General features: G+C 33.5%; 1 protein-coding gene across 3 annotated transcripts in view; it reads left to right on the plus strand.

Annotated features, from left to right (window-relative positions):
• ATF2 (activating transcription factor 2) overlaps window positions 1-24933 on the plus strand; it is an 86697-nt gene that overhangs the window by 57454 nt on the left and 4310 nt on the right. For 2 of the 3 annotated variants that reach the window (XM_036876941.2, XM_036876942.2), the window contains 3 exons: window positions 10038-10187; window positions 12916-13122; window positions 22121-22226. In XM_036876941.2, the coding sequence (XP_036732836.1) occupies window positions 10038-10187; window positions 12916-13122; window positions 22121-22226 (463 nt within the window). Of the gene's footprint in view, window positions 1-10037; window positions 10188-12915; window positions 13123-13538; window positions 13732-22120; window positions 22227-24933 lie in introns of those variants that run through there. The other variant, XR_008998258.1, reaches the window with a different exon arrangement.

A 24933-nucleotide genomic window follows, 5' to 3' on the forward strand; every position in this document is an offset into this window, starting at 1 on the left:
TTTATTAGTGTCCTCTTTAATTTCTGATAAAAGTGTCTTATAGTTTTCAGGGTATAGGTCTTTCACTTCCTTCGTTAGGTTTATTCCTAGATATTTTATTCTTTTTGATGCTATTGTGAATGGAATTATTTTCCTGATTTCTCTTTGTGCTAGTTCATCGTTAGTGTATAGGAAAGCCACAGGTTTCTGTGTGTTAATCTTGTGTCCTGCAACGTTGCTGAATTCCAATATTAGTTCTAGTAGTATTGGTGTGGATTCTTTAGGGATTTTTGTGTACAGTATCATCTCATCTGCAGATAGTGACAGTTTGACTTCTTTACCAACCTGGATGCCATGTATTTCTTTGTTTTGTCTAATTGCCGTGACTTGGACCTCCGGTACTCTGCAGTGGGGAGAGTGGGCATCCCTGCCTTGTTTCCAATCTTGGAGGAAAAGCTTTCAGCTTCTTGCTGTTAAGTATGGTGTTGGCTGTGGGTTTATCATATATGGTCTTTATTATGTTGAGGTACTTGCCCTCTATACCCATTTTGCTGAGAGTTTTTATCATGAATGGATGTTGAATTTTGTCAAATGCTTTTTCAGCATCTATGGAGATGATCATGTGGTTTTTGTCCTTCTTTTTGTTTATATGGTGGATGATGTTGATGGATTTTCAAATGTTTTACAATCCTTGTATCGCTGGGATGAATCCCACTTGGTCATGGTGTATGAACCAATTGATGTACTTTTGAATTCGGATTGCTAATATTTTGTTGACCATTTTGGCATCTAAGTTCATCAGGGATATTGGTCTGTAATTTTCTCTTTTGGTGGGGTCTTTGCCTAGTTTTGGTATTAGGGTGATGTTGGCTTCATAGAATGAGTTTGGGAGTATTCCCTCCTCTTCTGTTTTTTGGAAAACTTTTAAGGAGAATGGGTATTATGTCTTCTCTGTATGTCTGATAAAATTCCGAGGTAAATCCATCTCACATGGGGGTTTTGCTCTTGGGTAGTTTTTTGATTACTGCTTCAATTTCTTTGCTGGTATTTGGTCTGTTTAGATTTTCTTTTTCTTCCTTTGTCACTCTTGGACGGTTGTATTTTTCTAGGAAGTTGTCCGTTTCTTCTAGGATTTCCAGGTTGTTAGCTTATAGGGTTTCATAGTATTTTCTAATAATTCTTTGTATGTCTGTGGGGTCTGTCGTGATTTTTCCTTTCTTGTTTCTGATTCTGTTGATGTGTGTTGACTCTCTTTTTCTCTTAATAAGTCTGGCTAGGGGCTCATCTATTTTGCTTATTTTCTCAAAGAACCAGCTCTTGGTTTCATTGATTTTTTTCTATTGTTTTTCTTCTTCTCAATTTTGTTTATTTCTTCTCTGATCTTTATTATGTCCCTCCTTCTGCTGACTTTAGGCCTCATTTGTTCTTTTTTTCCAATTTCGATAATAGTGACATTAGACTATTCATTTGGGATTGTTCTTCCTTCTTTAAATATGCCTGGATTACTATATATTTTCCTCTAAAGACTTCTTTTGCTGCGTCCCACAGACGTTCGGGCTTTGTGTTGTTGTTGTCATTTGTTTCCATATATTGCTGGATCTCCATTTTGATTTTGTCATTGATCCTTTGAGTATTGAGGAGCATGTTGTTAAGCCTCCATGTGTTTGTGAGCCTTTTTGCTTTCTTTGTAAAATTTATTTCTAGTATTATCCCTTTGTGGTCTGAAAAGTTGGTTGGTAGAATTTCAATCTTCTTGAATTTACTGAGGCTCTTTTTGTCGTCTAGAATGTGGTCTATTCTGGAGAATGTTCCATGTGCACTTGAGAAGAATGTGTATCCTGTTGCTTTTGGGTGTAGAGTTCTATAAATGTCTATTAGGTCCATCTGTTCTAGTGTGTTGTTCAGTGCCTCTGTGTCCTTACTTATTTTCTGTCTGGTAGATCTGTCCTTTGGAGTGAGTGGTGTGTTGAAGTCTCCTAGAACGAATGCACTGCATTCTATTTCCTCCTTTAATTCTCTTAGTATCTTTTTCACATATGTTGTTGCTCCTGTATTGGGTGCATATATATTTATAATGGTTATATCCTCTTGTTGGACTGACCCCTGTATCATTATGTAATGTCCTTTTATATTTCTTGTTACTTTCCTTCTTTTGTAATCTGTTTTGTCTGATACTAGTACTGCAACACCTGCTTTTTTCTCCCTGTTGTTTGCATGAAATATCTTTTTCCATGCCTTGACTTTTAGTCTGTGTATGTCTTTGGGTTTGAGGTGCATCTTTACCTCGGAATTTTATCAGACATACAGAGAAGTCATAATACCCATTCTCCTTAAAGTTTTCCAAAAAACAGAAGAGGAGGGAATACTCCCAAACTCATTCTATGAAGCCAACATCACCCTAATACCAAAACTAGGCAAAGACCCCACCAAAAGAGAAAATTACAGACCAATATCCCTGATGAACTTAGATGCCAAAATGGTCAACAAAATATTAGCAATCCGAATTCAAAAGTACATCAATTGGTTCATACACCATGACCAAGTGGGATTCATCCCAGCGATACAAGGATTGTAAAACATTTGAAAATCCATCAACATCATCCACCATATAAACAAAAAGAAGGACAAAAACCACATGATCATCTCCATAGATGCTGAAAAAGCATTTGACAAAATTCAACATCCATTCATGATAAAAACTCTCAGCAAAATGGGTATAGAGGGCAAGTACCTCAACATAATAAAGACCATATATGATAAACCCACAGCCAACACCATACTTAACAGCAAGAAGCTGAAAGCTTTTCCTCCAAGATTGGAAACAAGGCAGGGATGCCCACTCTCCCCACTGCAGAGTACCGGAGGTCCAAGTCACGGCAATTAGACAAAACAAAGAAATACACGGCATCCAGGTTGGTAAAGAAGAAGTCAAACTGTCACTATTTGCAGGTGAGATGATATTGTACATAAAAATCCCTAAAGAATCCACACCAATACTACTAGAACTAATACCGGTATTCTGCAAAGTTGCAGGAAACAAAATAAACAAACAGAAATCTGTGGCTTCCTATACACTAATGATGAGCTAGCAGAAAGAAATCAGGAAAACAATTCCATTCACAATTGCATCAAAAAGAATAAAATACCTAGGAATAAACCTAACGAAGGAAGTGAAAGACCTATACCCTGAAAACTACAAGACGCTTTTAAGAGAAATTAAAGAGAACACTAACAATTGGAAACGGATCCCATGCTCTCGGGTAGGAAAAATTAATATTGTCAAAATGGTCATCCTGCCTAATGCAATCTACAGATTCAGTGCAATGCCTATCAAAATACCAACAGCATTCTTCAACAAACTGGAACAAATAGTTTTAAAATTGATATGGAACCATCAAAGACCCCGAATAGCCAAAGCAATCCGGAGAAGGAAGAATAAAGCAGGGAGGATCTCGCTCCCCAACTTCAAGCTCTACTACAAAGCCACAGTAATCAAGACAATTTGATACTGGCACAAGAACAGACCCACAGACCAGTGGAACAGAATAGAGAGTCCAGATATTAACCCAAACACATATGGTCAATTAATATAAATGAGCTATGGACATACAATGGTGCAATGACAGCCTCTTCAACCGCTGGTGTTGGCAAAATTGGACAGCTACATGTAAGAGAATGAAACTGGATTGTTGTCTAACACCATACACAAAAGTAAATTTGAAATGGATCTAAGACCTGAATGTAAGTCATGAAACCATAAAACTCTTAGAAAAAAACATAGGCAAAAATCTCATGGACATAAACATGAGCGACTTCTTCATGAACATATCTTCCCTGGCACGGGAAACAAAAGCAAAAATGAACAAGTGGGACTATATCAAGCTGAAAAGCTGTACAGCAAAGGACACCATCAATATAACAAAAAGTCATCCTACAGTATGGGAGAATATACTCATAAATGACAGAGCCGATAAAGGGTTGACATCCAAAATATATAAAGGGCTCACATACCTCAACAAACAAAAAGCAAATAAGCCAATTGAAAAATGGTCAGAGGAGGTGGACAGTTCTCCAAAGAAGAAATTCAGATGGCCAACAGACACATGAAAAGATGCTCCACATTGCTAATCATCAGAGAAATGCAAATTAAAACCACAATGAGATATCACCTTACACCAGTAAGGGTCGCCACCATCCAAAAGACAAGTAACAACAAATGGTGAGGTTGTGGAGAAAGGGGAACCCTCCTACACTGCCGGTGGGAATGTAAATTAGTTCAACCATTGTAGAAAGCCATATGGAGGTTTCTCAAAAAAGTCAAAATAGGAATACCATTTGACCCAGGATTTCCACCGCTAGCAATTTACCCTAAGAATGTAGCAGCCCAGTTTGAAAAAGACAGATGCACCCCTATGTTTGTCACAGCACTATTCACAAAAGCCAAGAAATGGAAGCAACCTAAGTGTCCATCAGTAGATGAATGGATAAAGAAGAAGTGGTCCATATACATAATGGAATATTATTCATCCATAAAAAGTAGACAAATCCTACCATTTGCAACAACATGGTTGGAGCTGGAGGCTATTATGCTCAGTGAAATAAGCCAGGTGGAGAAAGACAAGTACCAAATGATTTCACTCATATGTGGAGTATAAGAACAAAGGTAAACTGAAGGAACAAAACAGCAGCAGAATCAGAGAACCCAAGAATGGACTGACTAGCAGTTACCAAAGGGAAAGGGACTGGAGAGGGTGGGTGGGAAGGGTGGGATAAGGGGGTGTGGGAAGAAAGGGGGCATTACGATTAGCATGTATAATGTGGGGGGAGGCACTGGGAGCGCTGTGCAACGCAGAGAGGACAGGTGGTGACTGTGGCATCTTGTTGCGCTGATGGGTAGTGACTGTGATGGGGTTTGTGGGGGGGACTTGGTGGGGGGGTAGTCTGATAGACATAATGTTCATCATGTAATTGTAGATTCGTGATACCAAAAAAAATAATAATAATGTAAAAGAAATTGCAGCATTGGAACACACAAGAATGAGTAGCACAATACAGCTAAAGAGAAAGTTATTCGTACCCTAAGGTAACCCAGGATGCTTTTGTGGTTTCCTGATTTTCAGTGCCAGTGCCCAGTTCTTAGAGATGATATATATGTATTGTGTTTATGTCTACTATGTAAATATGAAAAAGATCCTTCTTTGTTACTAAAGAATTCAGAACAAGCTTGTTGTTTTATTTAAAGAACTTTTAAGTCTTTGGAGAAAAGTAAGAATGTGGTTTAAAAAGTAGGTGGGGATTCACAGATACAAAATTATCTGGTTCTTTTTAATGCTACAGAAAAAATTCCTAGGATCTGCTGTTTTCTGTATAATTTTACTGGATCTTACCAAATTTAGGTTTAGAGGTTTTGTTTGTCATTAAACACATAAACCATAGATATTTGTTATCTGTGGTACTCTTCTAATAAAACAATTTTCTTATGTAATATTTATATCCAAAGTAACTCTTCTGAATAAGGAAATGTTAATTATCTAGGAGTTTTGTTTAATATTTAGTTATGTATTTAAGTACTGTTTTCCAGAATCATTCCTTCAAGACTTGTGTGACAAACTAATAAATATCTTTGCACACAGTGGGTAGTGAGTAGGTTTTTCTGCAGGGGGTTTCTACTGAGAGCTGACAGAGGGCATCTTGGCGAATGTTCAGAAACCTACCTTAACTTAGTTGGGCCCTGCATGGAACCTCATGTTCAGCAGAATTCTTCTGACCTGCCTCTGCATGCCAAGCTAATCAGCAAACACCTAATGAGCCCACTCTAAAGAAACAGACTCTCTCCCAACCTACTTCATTTTCATATGTTCTCTGGGGGTGGGGAGACAAGACTTCATGAGGACTGATGAAGCTGCAAAGACCACAATAATGATAATTAACTTGCTGAATTTAGAAGATTATGCTGTTAATTAGTTGCAAAATAAAGATAAGTAATACAGCAGCAGATGGTAGGATAACACCCAGGAGAAGGATGGTTATTACTCTGATGAGCTTTTGTGGCACATATGAAATATGGATCTGACTTTTTCATAATTTGTTTCTAGAGAGCATTATGTTTTTTCTTTGAACTATGATGTAGTAGTTTGTTCTTACTAAGTTCTGACAGATGTGATAAAATTTGTTTTCAAGGGTGCAACATACAGCATAGTATTTGGATAGCAAATCAGTTTTTGTAGATTAGCCATTAGAATGAGTGTGTCAGATTGGTCACAACAAACTGTTCACCCTCTAATTAATTGACACAAGTCTGTATCTCTCTAAAAAAACAAATTTCAGTATACATGTTGAATTTTACATCACCAAAAGTTAATTTCAAATATTAAAACACTAGTCTGCTTAGAAATATGGTAATAAAGATATTTTAGTTTTCTTTCAAACAATGTATACTTTTAGTTTAAAATTAAAATTATGCCTAAGTTTTATTGTACCTTTTGGTGACTTCAGATCTTTTTAACATCTTTATTTCTCTGAGTACTCAATCTTTATTTACTTATATTAAATTTCTCTATTAAGAGAAGTTTTGATCTTAGTAATGGAGTCACCAATATCTGATAACTCTTCTTTTTGATTACTAATACACTTAGAATACCTATTATTAGATTAAAGCGCTAGTGAAGCAAAACTTTTGTTTAAAATATTTTCAGCGAATGAGGAGTCAACAGGGAATTTCTGGTCCTAGCTCTGCTTCTAATGAACGCTGTCATTCTGGGAAGGAACTTCAGTCTTTTTGGGCCTTCCTAGTATCTGTAGATTAATTATTTCCAATATCTCTGCAAGCTCCAAAATTCTTTTGTAAAGTAAATCTCCATTACATTTATATATGTTTTCATTAATGTTTTTTGAACAAAACTATTTGTCCTCCTATAAAATGTCTCCAGCAAATATATATAGGTGGATATTTTAAATAACTTTCTATTAATGAAAAAATTTACATGAATCATTTAGTGAACTTTTTTCATCTTATTCTAATATTTTCTGGCATACATCTATTTTTGTTTATAATAAATGCAATTCAGAACAGTGTTAATTAACCCTTGAAGATCTTTTTCTTACATTTTGTACCCATTTGCACGCTTTCCAAGTCAGACCGGTTGTAATCAGTGTAACAGCATGGAGCAAACATTAGAGATTCCTCACTGGATGAGTATGGTATACACTAGGGCAGTCAAGAGAGGATAATGAATGAATACTGATGCTGCTTTTAAGTGCTCTATAAGGTAGTAACTTGCCCTACTAAAGATTATTCAAGAGACTGATGTTTATGTACTTCAGACTCCCCTATGTGCAGTTACTGTATTTCATTAATTCTGAGAGTTAAGCTCTTCGCTATAAAACTTTAAATGCTCTTCAGTTCTATGATGTTTTCTACCTAAGGACTTAAAAATGTTTTACCAATACATAATTTACCAAGTTCCACATCTCAACCACTGCTTATATTTTATATTTATGTACATTTTAGACCCCGAAATAAAAGTCCTAACCTAACAGTGTAGACTACTAGGCACTGTGCATTATATTTTCTTTTTTTTCCCAGACCCTTATTTAAGCTTACATTTTGCTACTCTGTAGTTCCTAAAATTCACTCAGTGCAATCTTAGGTCATGCACTGGGTTTGACAGTTATGAAAACTAGGATTTGGTAATGTTAAACAATTGATTGAGGGAGACATGTGCATTGTAATTTGATGTCTGTAACATTCTGTTTTTAAAATACATAATTATGCAGATTGTCCTCCTTTGTTCTTTCTATATGATCCACACTTCCAAACTTCCTGTCTTTCTACTTTCAGTTCTTTGACCATTTAGCATAAATATTCCTACCTGATTGAAGCCAACTACCTCTTTGGTCATTTATCTAATTCTATTTTTAGTCCACCCATTTCCACATACCCCATCAGTTAGCTGTGTGTTAGCTACCATTGACCTTGGGCAGATGATCTTTGGTTTCTTTTCCTAACCTGTAAAATAGGGATACTCATTGAAAAACTACTGAAAACACAGCACACATCTCCAGTGCATTATGCTGAAGGAAAGAAGCCAGATTCAAAAGGCTAATATACACCATGTGATTCCATTTTGATGGTATTCTAGAAAAGGCAAAACTTTGGGGATCAGAAAACATATTAGTGCTTTCTAGGGGTCAGAGATGGGAGGAAAGTGACAGAAAAGGAGCATGAAGTAATTTGGGGGTACTGATAGAACTGTTATATATCCTGATTGTAGGGGGTGCTTCTTAAAACTCATTGAACTGTACACTGAAAAGAGTTGATCTTACTGTATGTAACATATTTCAGTAAAACTTTTCTTAAACTACCAACTTTGTTTTTAAAATCATACACAGAATCTGCGATGATTAACAGTGAAGAGAAATATCTAACAATTGTCTAGGTTTAGTTAACTGCCTCAGTGAAAATTTTGGTGACCTCTTCATGTGTGCTTCAGTTTTTAAGGCATCTGAACCACTTTATAGATGACAAGAAGATAATATTTAGATGAGAATAAAAGAAGTTACAAATTTTTGAATAGTTGTAGAATTTTCTACATTGTTCTTAGTTGGAATGAATGAAAGCAGTTGTACTAAAATCATGTTGGGGGCCTTTTCAAAGCTCTTCTCTCTCTTACCTACCATTTTCTGCTGTATCCAGGGAAGGAAGATAGGAAAGATTGTACAAGAATATGTTTTTAATACATAATACCCAGGCAGTTTTATTTACTTCTGGGAAGTTTGGTAAGCATTGGGTAGATTTTGGCATAGTTTTCCTATCATTTTTGTAGTCTGTCTCCCCACAAATACGCACCTGAATGTGGATCTTAAGAAAATGTAATGGATGTATCTCTGCATTAAATTTTCTGATAAAACTTCATTTTGGCCTCAAGGACTATGTCTCAGTTACTAAGATCAATATCAACAATAATAGCCCCAGGTCTCTCGGGTCCCTAAGGTCCCTTTTCATTGCTAAGATATTGTAGTATGATTATCTTCTGCTAATTATTTTATATTTACAGATCATTACAATAAAACTTCCCCCAAAGATCACATGGGCCATTTTCATCAAAGAAACCATTTTCTATGTTAGCAAATATATTTGTTTTCACCACTGTAAGCAAAGCAATGTATCAGTTGCTAAAGGATACAAAGCAATCCAAGACAACCCCCTGCACTTAAAGAGCTTACTGTCTGATTGGGGAGGTAAGATACTCACATATGACACGTTTGCTGATAGAATAAAAAGCATTATTCAAATTATGTCTTTATAAAAAAGATAGTCGTGAATATCTGTGGCCTCATTTGAATGCTAGACCTGTCATACTTGGACATCCAGTCAGGTGCAGTTCAGTTAACTCGCAAAATGGAACATAGTGGAAGGAATAGACTTGGAACTAGGTCTGTTTACTGAAGGCAGGGAAGACCTAAGTGATAGCAAGCCCAGCTGTAGGTTCTAGGAAGGGGGTTTAGTCTGACAGTATAGTGGCCAAAAAAGCAACCTCAGGTCAATGTCCGAGTAAGCACTGACCTCAAACCTACAAGCAGAAACCAAATGGACCAAATCTGGAAGAAGAGATTTAGGTCTCAGAATCTAGGCAGAGTCTGAGAAGATTGGAATGTAAAAATGGGAGAAAAAGGTAAAAGTATCCATCATCAACTTGTGTCATTATTTTAGTTGAACAAAGCTAGTTATTTTCACTCAACAGTGTCTCTGTTGGAGAAGGAAAAAAAATTGAAAATTTTTATTTTCTCAGAATTGATTAGGAACAGCCATCTTTAGAATCCTCTAGTAGTACTAGACAAAAAGACTTTGGGAAGCTTTCCAAAGGTCGTATTCTCTTATTGATATTTGTAATGATCTTATGAAATGCAATGGAATACAATAAGTCAAAATGAATTTTACAGCTGAATGTATTTATGTACTCCTTAACAAATAGCTTTTTTGGTTAACCAAAGCATGCTGGGAACTGGATTTGGTTGGAAGGAGGGAACTTTTTGAAAAATTTGTATTTTCATTTCAGAGATTAAAAGCTGCTTTGACTCAGCAACATCCTCCAGTTACTAATGGTGATACTGTCAAAGGTCATGGTAGCGGATTGGTTAGGACTCAGTCAGAGGAATCTCGACCACAGTCATTACAACAGCCAGCCACGTCTACTACAGAAACTCCGGTATGTGTGTTGTTTTTGTCATTCAGCACTTTGTTATCATCCTTAAAAAAACAGTACAGTGTAACTTAAATGACTACTTTATATACTTTGAAAAAGTAATTTCTGGTCATATTGCTATTTCAAAAGTATATCAGAAACCTTAGGAAAGGTAGGTAGTTCAGTGTAAAAATAGTGATACCCAAAAATGAATAAATAAATGTAGGTAGTTAATAAATGTAGGTAGTTAAGCAGTTGTTACTGCTGAGGACATCCTATAAGTGATTCTGTATGTAACTATGTATGTTGGTCTGAGATGGCGCACAATATCTATCAGTACTTTTTAAATAAAATATTTTTTTCTGTTGATTGGATTCAACAAGTAATGTATTTATGCATTATATTACTAATATAAATCAAATGATTCTTGAGTTAAAATTTGTGAAACGTAACCAAAGGAACAGTTATGTTTTATGGGAGCTGTTCATACTAGAGGTGCTTCTAATTCAATCTCTAGCTTGTCACTGCCTATTGGATGATTGATATTTCTATATGTCCTTAGTATATTTCTACACTAAAGGGTTTGATATATTTCTGTTAAATGTTTCAGAACTCTATTTAGAACTTTTCTCTACTTAAAGAATATTAGCATTGGCCTTTAAAGCAAAACTTTACAATTAGAGAAACAGGAAAAGAGCAAGTTTTAGATTGCCTCCTAAGCATAGAAATTTAGATAACTATTTTATTTCACAAACTTAAGATAAAGTGGAACATAGCTGTGGTTGTCATCCACTAAACAACTTTAACTTTACGTAGGTACAGAGGAAGAAAGAAAGTGAGTAAGTATGTATTTTAATGTCATAATTCAGGGGTTAGCAAACTGGCTCACGGGCCAAATGCCAGCCCATGGCTGTTCCATTGCATGGTCTGCAAGCTAACTATGGCTTTTACACCTTTATAAATTAATTTAAAAAAGAAAAGAAATGAATAGAGTTTATTTTCTTATACTAGCTCTAGTTTCCCTTGATCTATTTTTTATTGATATCTTTTTATTTTACTGTATTGGATGGGAACTCCAGGAGGGCAGGACTTTATCTGTTTGTTCACTGAGGTTTCTCTAGCTTCTAGAATAGTTTTACTATGTCTTTTTTAATTAAGTGGAATGAATGACTCAATGGAAGGACAGAGAGAAGGAATATATGCCTCTAAGTAGCCTCAAATCCTTGTTAGGCAAAAAAATATACACATGTAACTCAGTAATAATTTCTGCTTCTACTTGTCATTAACCTGTGTTGTAATAACTGAGTCGTAAATTTAAAAACAAAAACTGTTCTCTCCTATTCAGCCAAATGAGTAAAAGAAAAAAACCTGCCACTAATAAGAGGATGAAAAGAAGAAAATATTTTAAAGTTGCGATTCTTGAAGCCAGCCAAATATTTTTCTAGAATTAACTTGCAATTACGTAGGTAAAATAAACAATCTAATATTTGTTCTTTATTATAATGAAAATACAGTATGAATGAAATAACACCCTCATAATTTTTAATGCTAGTTACTTGGTAAAGGAATTAAATGATAGCTTTGTATTTTTTGGAGTTTGTAGGGAACTACTTTGGTGATTTTCTTGCAGAACTTAACCTTGAGCTTATATATAAGATATTGTTTATCATATAGATTAGAAGATAGAAGTTTTATTTGTTCATAATTATTTTAAATCTAGTTATATATGAACAACTGATTTCAAGCTTCTTGGGATCATGTGCATGGGGCCAAAAAGTACTATTTCCTTTGCACTATTTCCAAGGGTGCATTTCCTGTCTCCCATAGTCAAGTGTTCTGTGGCACAATTTTGGAATTTATGAGAGGTGTGGAAAAAGTTACTGTTCTGTAGTCAACAGAATGTCTCTATAAACACTATCACTAGTGACTGAAGATTTCTGTCTCCTACTGATCTGTTTAGGTTATCTGTTGAGGGGCCAGAGAAGAGGGCATCAATTAAAATGAAAATTGTGGACTCTTGTGAGATTCTGCTCACCAAGAAATGAGTATTGATAATTATATGAATCTGACCTTTTTAGAAAAAGACTGATTCTAAATTTCAAAAAATTAAAAGTTGAGTATACCAAAGGATGTATAGTAGTAGTTGCCCTTTATCCACAGTTTTGTTTCCACAGTGTGGCTTACCTGCAGTCATCTGCAGTCTGAAAGCACATGATCCTTCTGACTAATGGTCAGGTCAGTAGTAGTCTAACATTACATCACAATGCCTGTGTCATTCACTCACTTCACTTCATATCACATAGGTATTTTATTGTCTCACATCATCATAAGAAAAAGGGTGAGTTTGGTAAAATAAGATACTTAGACTGCATTCACATAACTTTAATTACAGCATATTGTTAAAATTGTTCTCTTTTATTGTTGTGTATCTCTTTCTGTTCCTAAATTATAAATTAAAGTTTATCATATATACATATATGTAGGAAAAAGGTATAGGTAGGGTTCGGTACTACTGCAGTTTCATGACCCCCTGGGGGTCTCAGGACATATTCCTTGAAGATAAGAGGGAACTTCTATACTTCTTAATTTTAGAGAAATCAATTTTTAAAGAAAATTTACAAATGTAACACTTTATTTCAAAAATATTATAGAAAACATGGCTTCCCATAGTGAATTCAAATAAGAAGTCACTAAATTTTTTACTTTAGTACTTTACAGGTTTATAAAACGCTTCCATTTGTGTTTATCATAGGCTTCTCCAGCTCACACAACTCCACAGACCCAAAATACAAGTGGTCGTCGAAGAAGAGCAGCTAATGAAGATCCTGATGAAAAAAGGAGGAAGTTTCTGGAGCGAAATAGAGCAGCAGCTTCAAGATGCCGACAAAAAAGGAAAGTCTGGGTTCAGTCTTTAGAGAAGAAAGCAGAAGACTTGAGTTCATTAAATGGTCAGCTACAGGTATATAAATTCTTTAAATTTATTTTTAATAATTGTGAACATAGCTTCTCCCGGTTTTTCCAGTTTGCCATTTAGATATTTCAGGGCACAATATTGGGTATGTATGGAATCATTAGTAAAGCATAGTTTCTTAAATCTATTTGAATACTGAGATTAAATAGTATAAAATACAATGAAGACATTTTAAACAGAAGTGTTTACTTGTGTAGTACAAAAGTACCTAAACTATCTGGCTTAAACTTTATATAAAGTTGGATATAAAGTTTAAACAAAGAATCTTAAAATAAAAAATATCACTGGTCTTTCACTATTCTTATTTATTTTTGGTTTGTATCACAACTGTGAAGTTGCTTCAGTAGCAGTTTCTGTGTTCTTTTGTTCTTTGAATTATAAATTTTGTTTTGTTTTATTTTAAGTGAATGTAGTGCTTGGGAAAGGTGCCAAATTGACAGCTTTGGAAACTGGACTCTAAATATCCACAGCACAGGTACAATATGGCCAGTGGCAGTAGAAATCACTTCATAATGCCCTGCCAGTGTGCCTCGGATACATTTCTCAGGAACCTCATGGGGTATAAACGCTTTGAGGCTCCTTCTCGTTCAGCCTTAGGTAAGATTTCCAGTGACTGTACTGGACAGCACCAAGTCTATTTCCTTACTTCTGTTTTTTCTTTTGTTTTTGTTGGTTTTTTTTTTAATGTAGTGAATATTCTCCAGTAAAATCTTCTAAACTACCAACTGATGAGCATCAACTAGAAAATTGATGTTAATGAATTGTAGTCTTTATTGGTTATCCTCTGAGTTATCCATTCATAGTTAAAAATGGGAAAAATAGGTGCAGGGGAGGAAAAGTGAATCTTGCTGTATAATCATAATTGGTGACGGCACCTGCTTTCTTTGTGAATCAGTCTTTGAAGATGCCACCAATTAAAATGTATGTTTAAAGTTTAGGAAAAGATTTTTAGTATCATGCATGGCTTTAACTCGAAGTTGGATTAAAATTTTGTCATAGGTGAGTCAGACATCTTTTAAGATTGTTTTGCTTTGAATATTGACATGCAAGCTTTATAACAAATGAATTGTCTTGCAAAACTTTTCACCATTTAGAAAAAATTTAAACATGATGTACCACATCACAGAGACGTCAGATATACACTATTATTATTGTCTGATAGATGAATTCTAATTCAAGAACTATTTTCATAATTTTTTAGGAAAAAAACATGAATTTTTTTCCTCTTAGATAAAATGAAACAGATTTTAGGTACCAGTATATTTATTTACTATAAAAATAGCTGTTCTTTACCAGGTATCTCTGTTAGAATATTAACTATTGTTTAAATTTTCAAATATATTACATTTAACAAAGTGATTTAGTTACCTCTGTTTTTCTTTTTATAACTAACAAAATCAGTCTTCTGAATGACTTGCCTATTTTATAGCTGTATGACATTAAACATGCCATTTTTGTTGGCTTCAGTTGTCTCATCTGTGAATTAGAGAAAATAATACTTGTGAGCCATACTTCTCTGGATATGTTAAATCCATATCCATGTTAAATCCATATTTATATGTTAAATAAAGGAGTTGATTTGGAATGAGTGCAAGTATTTTTGAAGACATAAATTTATTTTAATAATATAAACATCAGTATTTTCCTTTGTAAGTTGGCTTATTGTACCTTTTTAAGAAGTGAAAATGCTTAAATACTGTAAAGTAATATATATAATATCACAGGAGATCCTTTTTAGGTTGGACCGGTTTTTACTTTGACCCAAGTTATAGCAATACTAACAGCTTTTAATGAGATAGGGCTAGTTCTTTAATTATACTGCAGTACTGGTCACCATTATTGATAGCAACAGTGCTTTATTTTTTCAGAAAACTTGGAAAAATTCAGTATTCAAAATACATGTAGTCTTTACTTCATTAATCTCATGATTTTTTTCCACCATACAGACTAATCAAAATATTATAAAATGTGTTACATTTTTATGTTTCCTAATTTGTGTAGAAATTTCTTGGAGGAATAAAGGCAAGATTTATCACTTAGGTAAATTTAGCTAACTCATCATTTTCAAGGCATAAAATTTAAATAGAAGTCAAATTCAAGAGATCACTGAAAAGGTTCTACAGTTGAATATAACTTTAGGTAATACCTCAAATTACAAACAGAACAAGTAAAATTAGTACTTTTAATGATTAAAATCTGAGCGATAACGGCATCATTGTTAGTAAGTGTTCTTAGTTTTAGAGATGCATATCAAAATACAAAGATAGGTGAAATGATGTTTTACCAGAGATTTTTTAAAAACGCTTAAGCGAAAAACTAATAAGGTCCTTGTATTAGCCTGGGAAAATATCTATAGTGTCTTTTTAAGGACAAGAAGAAAGTTGCTAGAAACAGCCCAGATAGTCATCAATGGATGAATGGAAATAAAATGATATATACATAACAGTGGAACTTTTTTTCAGCATTAAAAAGAGTGAAAGTACATGCTACATGGATGAACCTCAGAACATATGCTTAACTGACAGAAGCCAGATACAAAGTCACTTAGGTGACTCCATTTATATAAAGTATCTAGAACAGATAAGTCCATAGAGACAGAATGCAAATTGGCAGTTGCTGAGGACTGGCAGGGAGGGGAAAATAGGGAGAAACTTGTTAATGGGTAAAGGGTTTCACTTTAGAGCAACAGAGTTGTTTTATAAACTAGTGGAGGGGGTTGCACAACATTGTAAATGTACTAAACTGCCACTGAACTGTTCACTTTAAAATGGTTAATTTTTTCTTAATTAAGGTATTGATATACAATCTTATGAAGGTTCCACATGAGTAACATTGTGGTTTTAACATTCACCCAGATAAAATGTTTAATTTTATATTATAGGTATTTTACCTCAACAAATGACTCAAAAAAAAAAGTTACATACTAGAACGTATAGCATAATTCTTTTTGATTAAGAAAAGTTTTATATGTAGATGGATAAATGTGTAAGTGTAGTTGTGGAAAGTGGTATAGAAATGAATTCCTAAATGTAGGTAAAATTTTAGGAATGACATGTACCGGGATGTAGCAGTGGTGAAAAGGAGGATATTGGGAAGCATGGATGGTTTGGGAAGGAAGGATACCTCAGTTGTGACTTTCTGTTGTTTCAGGTAGATGTACAATTTTAATTTGTTACTGTTATTAATTATTTGTCAAATAAAATCCGTTCTTAAAAAGTAAGTGACAGATTCTAGTTTTCACAGTGTGAAGAGTTAACATGCTTATAGTAGATTGGGGTGGGGGCGGGGATTCTTTCATTCTGCCAGCAGCAAAACCATTAACTGTGAAGAACAGAATGACTTGTGAAGAAAATTGAATGTCAAAGAAATAATTAAACTCTACTTTATGTGAAAACATTCATCAGTTCTACATTTCCTTAATCATCACGTGACATACAGGCTTAGTCTGATCAGTGTGGTGGGCAGGGATGACCTATGGTTGTTTATGTATTATATAAAATAAAAGGTTTAATGAGTGAGGTGAGACTTCATATTTTTACCAAATATATATTAGGTTTTCAAGAAAACATTAATTATTCAACCTTAGTGCTCAGTTATATTTTAGCTTTCTATAATTGTTGCTAAAATGGCAATTTTCCATCATATTATGTTAGAGACATTTATGGTAACTAAACCAAGAATTGGATACAGTTGGTTATACATAATTATAGTTTTAGAGGTAATATATGATTTTGTTGTATTTTACTTGAAACGATTTTAACCTCTTTATGGGTTTGTCTTTCATTTATACTCATTTTGAAGTTCAGTTTTCAGTTTACAATTTCATCATGTTTCCTTTATGACCAAAAACTACTAACAGTAGCTCTATAACAATGGCTTGTGGATAAAACTTGGAGATTTATTGTGGATTTTGTCTTAAAACTTAGGTATTGCGAAATGTGTGTGTTGTGGAAGCTCAATAAATTAATAATAGAAGCATTGTTTGGTAGGTGGATACATGAGTTTTAACTCATAAGTTAATGACACGGAAAACGTTTTGTGTATTGTCCATTGACTTAAAGGGAATAGGATCAAATCTTTTTTTCCCAGACCTAAAAAATATTTTATTTCAGTATGTATCACTTGAAATAAAAAAGGAATAGCAACTATACAATACCTGTTTGTTTTATACTTCCTGAAAAAAAAATAGTATTCTGTGATATAATGGTCTTCCTTTTTTTCCCCTGAATTTTTAACTGTGTTCTAGAGCGAGAAAGGTTAATAATGATGTCACCTTTACTCGTGAGTTTGAGACCTAGTACTTCTTTTTACTAGGCTTTGCTAAAAATCCTTCTGAGCCTTTACTTCACTGTCTGTCAAACTCATAAAGTACTATTCTGAAGATCAAATGAGAAAGGGTATAGAAAAGTGTATTGTAACAACACTATGCAAATTCTACTTATTTATTACTCATTTTGTCTTAAGCATCTGTTGTGCAGGGAAAATTATTAGACACAGGAGATAACGAGAAAAAGTGAAAAATTGCACTTACAGAATTTGTGGCCCAGCAGAGGAGACAGACATGAAACAAGCAGTAAAGTATGAGAATAGAAGAGCCATTCCCATTTATTTTGTGAAGTATTTCCAAAATATTAAGAACCTTGTCATTTTTTTTTCTGTTGTTGTAGACATAAAGAACTATTTTGTTCTCAAGTGTAAGGTGTTGCATCCATGACAACCCTTGGAACTGTGTGACGGGAATCTTGATACTTACTTAATCATGGATTTTTGGTCGACTAAACATGAAGTATCTTTAGCAATGAGAAATTCCCCAAAGGAGAAATTATCCAGTATTATTTCTTTAATTATTGGGAATAATTGAGCTAGGAGTCAAAGATCACAAATTTATGGAATACCTGGTCATCAATTTATGGCTGGATATCCATGAAAAATTTGATTGATTAATTGGCAATCTCATCAGTCTTAATCTGCTTCAGATAAACTGTAAAAAAAATTATTTGTTCATTATTAGTATGTGATTAACCTTTGGGTAGCTACAGAGTGGAGCAATGATACAAATAATGCCAAAATAATTTACATTTTGTTTTAAACCAGAATAATATTTTTCACTATCTGCTTTATCTTCCAATTATGTTTTACTCTGATGAAGAAAATCAATAATTGCTCACATTTAAATGGGACTTTTATGTTTTCAGAATGTTTTCATCTCCCTTATTTCACATCTTCAAAATGACCCACGAAGAGGAAGATAAAATTAACTGTGCAAATATACTTACTAACAAATAGTAGTAATACTACCAGATGGGCCTTTGAGGCTGAATCCAATTAAAATCCAGTCCAAAGTAATCCAAATAACAGTAATAATTATCCAATATAATATTTATATATTTATTTATATAGATAGTGTTTGTGCATGTGTGACCACTTTTTTTTTTTTTTTTTCATTCTAAGGTCTCCAGAATTTTCAGGCATCTTTTCATTATATGTATGTAGGCCTTTCTGAGTCTGTCTTCTGTTCTCCACAGAAAAATTTCAGAATTAAAGTCATGGTGTATGCAACCATTTTACCTAAATATTGTTAGTACAGTCCTGCTTGTCTTTATGTTTAAGTCCTTTACCATGTACGTACGGGTATGAGACTCCAGTCCTTCAATGTCTGGAATAATTTGTCAAATTTTACTACCTTTATCATAATGACTTAAAACCTGCTGGGCTTTAACCTTTTTTGCCTCACTCAGTCATAAAACTTTTACCTGTATAAGCCTCCCATTTTCAGCCCCTGCTTAAGTTGATCTTGACCATTAGCACATGCTTTTACACTTCTGACTCCACAGCTCAACTAAATCCACTTCCTTCAAGGCTCAGTCCACTCATTCCTAATCAGCACAACTGTGTTTGCTCTGCAGGATTTCTCTTGCTCCTATTTCCTTGCTAGTAACCGTGTCCCATTTGCTGCTTTCAGTTTAGTGCTGATAGCAGCATTTAAAGAATCAAATATTAGGATAGAATAATAATACAAATTATTAATTTGACCTTTCAGTCAAAAATCACTCCTCAGCTTTCACCATCATCATTAGGAAAATCTTTTATTGTAAAACTTAGATCAGATGATGTAAAAGATGGGACTGAATTTGTATTGAGCATACCTTGAACCTGCTGGTATTTCTTTTTCTTACCATTTCTGTCCTTTTAAGATACAAAAAATTTCAATTATTTGAATTTTAGATAAAGAGCAACATACTGGTGTATTATATCTTTTAAGTATATGAAAATTATATTTAAATGTTCAGAAGTTTTCGATTCCTCTCCTCTTGGTCCTTTCAGTTGTTTGCTCTGTTAAGTGTAATTCCAATTAAAATTCAGTTAACAATTCAGTTAACACGACATAAGTTGGGTTACTTACAAGGACATGCATGTATTACATAAGGACTACCATGCCTTACCTCTTCAGTCCTTAGTGTTTACTACTTATGGTTAGCTAGTGGCATCTTCACATTTGTTGATTTGTTAATGGACCAGGTAGTTAATTAGATGAATAGTCCTAATCCCACCAGCTGTTAAATATGAAATATAGAAACTGATTTTCCATTCATCAGTTTCAAACCTGCCTTTTTAAAAACAGATTTTGAATATATATATTTACGTAACTAATTTTGAGTGCATAGGAATATTTTAATTGTTAATCCTCAGAATTATTTAAATCAGCTATTTTATCAGATATTCACCTCATAACATAACATAACATGAAGGAATTTTATCTAATACAGCATTTTGTTTCATAATGACTGTCTATATAGATTTATAGGTTTATGATGACTGTATACAATTATAGGAGAGAATGCATTTTTTATATTTTTTAATTCTGTAATTGAGATGATGCTGTAAATATGTCGATTTTCATTTCATGACTGAGAAAATTAATGTAGGTATGTTGGTGAAGTTATTGGCATAAATAATGAAAAAAGGATCTCTGACCAGTTTTATTATTATTTGAGTATTTTATTTTACCTTTTTTGGTATTTTTTACCCTCACACATAGTTACAATGTCTTCTTTAAAACAATCATTTTATTTTATTTTAAAATAAATAGTCTCTGCCAGGCCATGTGCCATACTTGAATACAAAGTAGGTAGGGTAATCCCTGCCCTTAAGAAATTCCCAATCTGGTTGAGGTGACAAGTGAACCAGAAATTACAATCCTGTGATTAGTACTATGTAAATACACACTGTGTGTGGCTGTGGGAGTACAGAAATGGAAACCCAACATCTTTTCCTATACAAATTTATACTGTACTGAGTTGACTCTTAAAGATGAGTGAAATAGCAAGGCAAAAAGGAAAGGTATTCTAGGTAGAGCCAACAAATACCATATTTAGCTGTCCATACCAAGCTTATTTTTATAATTCAAAATGATTAAATATTGATTATTCCATAGGTTCATGCTAATGTGAAAGGGTGGTCACAAGTGCCAGATTATAAAAGATTGTGTATTCTTGACTAAAAATATATATCTAGTCCTATTTCATACTACAGAAATTGAGAGAAACTTGTAGACATGAGTCTCAAAATAAAGTTGATATGAGAAACTTTTTTGGATAATGTATATTGGATTATTCATAACATGATTTGTCAACAACAGTATCATTAATAAAGAGTTATAATTAGTGGTATAATTAGTGACACTAATGACTGCAGTGTTCCATAGAGATAGATGAGTTTTATAAATAACAGCTTATTTTTTTAAAGCAAAACTTGAAAATTTTCCCTTTTGTACTTTGATCACTTTACATCCATTCTTGAATCAAATACAGTATTCTAAACATAATTTAACGTTTTTATTAATGGTTCAAAATTCCTGTGAGCATCAATTTTAGTTCTATGCTTTAATACAGTGTCACAGTTTGTTGTTATTGGGGTGTTAGGAACTATTTGGCCCAATAGATTGGCCTTTAGATTGCCTAAATTGTACTCTTAAGATTTTTATGTTTCTGTCATTGATCACTTAAGGGACCTAGTGAGTCTAATCTGCCAAATTATTTTACATTCCAGCCTTCTGGTTAAGAGACTGAAGGATGGAAAATGAAGTATCTGAGTTTTTATGTGTACCTGGTTTGCAATATTTCTTCATTTAATTTTGGGTTCAGGGGTGAAGTCTGGTTACGGTTGTAAGTCCAAATATGCAGAAGGTATTCATAAATTAAGATTTTTTTAATGTTACCAATTTATTAAATTCATATTATTTGTAACTCAAGTATTTGTAATTATCACTAATTTACATGTCTTTAATGTTTGGGGGTGGCCCAAAGGAATTAATTGGACTCTCTCAATTTGGATCTTTTACATAGAATCTACCAGATTAATGCACCCAAAACAAAGGCTGAAGTGTTCATTCTGTAATAAGGAGTAGGACAAATCACCACTGATTTATCAGATTTAAATTTAGGTATGTACAGATTGCCTATGTCAAAGGCAACTAAGCCTTTTAGATATTACATCGACTTTCATTGGTTCCTTGTCCAGTGCATTTTGGGTATCCATGATTCTTTGGTTATTTCTCCTAGTTTCTAGAAAACTAGAAACGTGATTAATTGAGTTTCCAGGATAAATTTTTCATTTTCAAGTGAAAAAAGTGAGTAATAATTTATCTTGACTCCCCTGATATTTATCATTTTTTAAACATAAAAAATAACTTCAACAGGTAACCTGTGATATATAAATAGTCCCAAGGCAAATGGTAATATAAAAACTTGGAAATATGCTATCCAGTTGTGTTATCTTACTTAAATTTTTATAGAAGTTGTAGTTTTTGTAAAATGTTAAAATATAAAAACTGATGTATACTGGTTAAATATATTTAAGCAGTATATTTTATTCTGCAGTACTGTTAAAGATGTCTGAGTTTTACCATCTTAATCTTCATTTGTTTTAAACAGTAAGAAAGGTTTAGTCTGATGCTGGCAAGGTACTTAAGTTGTTTCTTCTCCAGAGTGAAGTCACCCTGCTGAGAAATGAAGTGGCACAGCTGAAACAGCTTCTTCTGGCTCATAAAGATTGCCCTGTAACCGCCATGCAGAAGAAATCTGGCTATCATAGTGAGTAATGGTCCATTACCTATAGCCTCAGGCTGCATCAGTGAACTACTGCCAGAATGAACCAAGCTACCATTAAGAAAACAGAGACTGCAGTTCTAATATTTAATATTAAATTTTGGAACTTCTGCAAGGTTATTGTGAAATAGGGAGTATTATACTTCTTAGAATATAGAGAATTTTTGAATTTTCCCATTTCTAGCTTTTTTCTAGGGATTATTATACATCAACAAAATTGGCCAGCTAATAGTTTAAAATATTCTGTAAGTACTGATAATATTTTATCTTCCCAGAGTAACAGTTTGTAGATCAATGGGGGAAACACTAATATTTTTCTAGCCTACATTCAGTAATGTTTTTTCCAATCAACTGTCTTCACTTAACAATATGTATTATCCATTTACAGTATCAGATTCTATGGTTCTTAGATATCAGCATTGTGCAGTTTTTTAAATGTTGTGAACCTTTCTTTATATTAGAGTCTTTTAGTTGTAAAAATGCTAAATTAGAACGGTATTTAAATTGTCTGGATGTTTACTCTGAAATGTTTTTCCCAAAAATGAGTTTCTTCCGTTTTCAGCATTTTAGAGGTTAATTGTGCTTTTTTCTTCTTATAATGTCCTGTTTTGATAAGATGCACAATGTTGGAACCAGCTGTTACTCTTGAATAAATGGCCAATTTTGTCCATTGTCTACAAATTTATAACAAATAACAGAGCTGGGAATGTGTTAGGCAACATTCATAATATATAACCCACAGCTTTCGTTTTTATGATTTAGTGATATTTCAGGATATTTGTAAATGTGGAGATTGTTTCAACCATATGTATCCACTTCATTTTAATTTGCCAGTGTCAGTAATTCAAAAGAAAGGAACATTTTGTATTGGATGCAAACAGTTCCTCAGGTGCTCACGATAAAACTTAATGGCCACCATCTTTACTTGTAGTCATTGTAAGCATTTCATCAGAATGGGCAATATTTTTTAATTTAAAAGATTCAGTAGATTTAGCAACTCTCTATTGCCATATATACTTAGAACATTGATTTTTGTCACTTTTGAACAAATAAATCTCAGTCCTTTGATATCTCGTCATTTTCACAGGATGGTGAAACACATTGTGGAGTAAATTGGAACCATATAGAAATATGTTTGGGGTTTGTATTAACAATGATCGCTGCAGGGATGAGGCCATTATGGCTCCCATCTGACTTAACAACATAATTTCCTATAGAAGCTACTGAGTTCAGCGTTATGCATACGTGATTTTCTTAACAAGACAGCTCTTTTGAATTTTGATAGTTCTAAAAGAAATATACAAATGGTTATATAAAATTAGAAGGAAAATTAACTCTTAAATTGCATTCAATTAAAAATTATCTGCAGTTTTTTAAATCTTAGTAATTTATTGGATAATCACAATGTCTTTCTATTATCCAGGCAGTGTGTGCTCAGCAAACACAAGCCAATTAAAAAATTTAAGCAATTTTTCATAAAGATTTTGTATGTGTGTATAGGTACATGGATTTATGTACTATACCTTTAAATAAACTGACTGAAAGTCTAGATTAATATGTTTTTTAGTGAGTATATATTATACTAGATTGTGAGAATGCAGGAAATCAGATATTTTCAGCTTTTGGAACTATTTTCTGCCTTTTTTCCTGTCTAGTCATCTAACCAAATTGACTAAAGTAAACTATAGTTCTAGCATAAAATTAGTTCTCTTCAGCTTTTGGGAGATTACTGAATTTTGTAGAAATTTTAAAGTAATTCTACTTTCAAATTTGAAGTGTTTGGAGAAAAAATGTGACTTCTGTGTTTAATAGTCAAGGTAAATATGTATATTGACTAAGTGAATATTTAAACCTTAAGAAATGTGGGGAAATTCAGACCCACAACAGTATTCATCAATTCAGACCATACAACAAGTAAGTTGTATGTAGCACACAATAATTGCTAATGGTGGTGAGCTATACTACTACTCTTACAAAATATTTGTGAAAGAAAACTAAGGTTTAATAGAAATTAAGGAATATTATCAAATCTTTCAGGTAAAGGTGACAGTATAAAGTCCCACAATCATAGGGTCTTGGTATTAACTCTGAAAGTCCGGCACCCTAGAAACCCCTCAGTCATGGGAAAACCATGACAGTTGGTCATGTTAACAGTCAAATAAATAGTCCATAAAACATGAATGAAAATATGAATACATTTTTAATGTTTGAGTTCCTTGAATAAATCACAAGTTAGCTTATTGCTGTTAATTCATATTTTTTAGGTCTTTGGACATAATATTGTATTATAATTGTTTCTGTAAGTGGGCAGGAAAGCTTCTTGGGCCCTAAATGTAACTGAGAGTTTTTATTTTTAATAAGGAAAATATGTATGAACATAGGTAAAGAACTTTAGACAGAGTTGTCAAACAGTTGTTTTCTTTGAGCTTAAGTAGGATTGAAAATGGCTCTTTGAGGGCAGTAAGATGATCTCTTGTGTATTTCTAGTGCTTGTAATTATAGTTTTCCACCCCTTATCTCTAGAAGGGGACATAGTTGCAGATACATCATACTATAAAAGTATTTTATGTATATGTACCTGAGTCTTTGTGTAGCCCAGAGATTTGCTTTACCTAATTGTGAAAGTCTGAAGATAAGCACTTGTCCTTTAAAATACAGTTTTGTTTAGTCACTGCCTCCACTATATACTTAA

Source organism: Manis pentadactyla, chromosome 6 (genome assembly GCF_030020395.1).
Source record: "Manis pentadactyla isolate mManPen7 chromosome 6, mManPen7.hap1, whole genome shotgun sequence".
In the NCBI taxonomy this organism is placed as follows: domain Eukaryota; kingdom Metazoa; phylum Chordata; class Mammalia; order Pholidota; family Manidae; genus Manis; species Manis pentadactyla.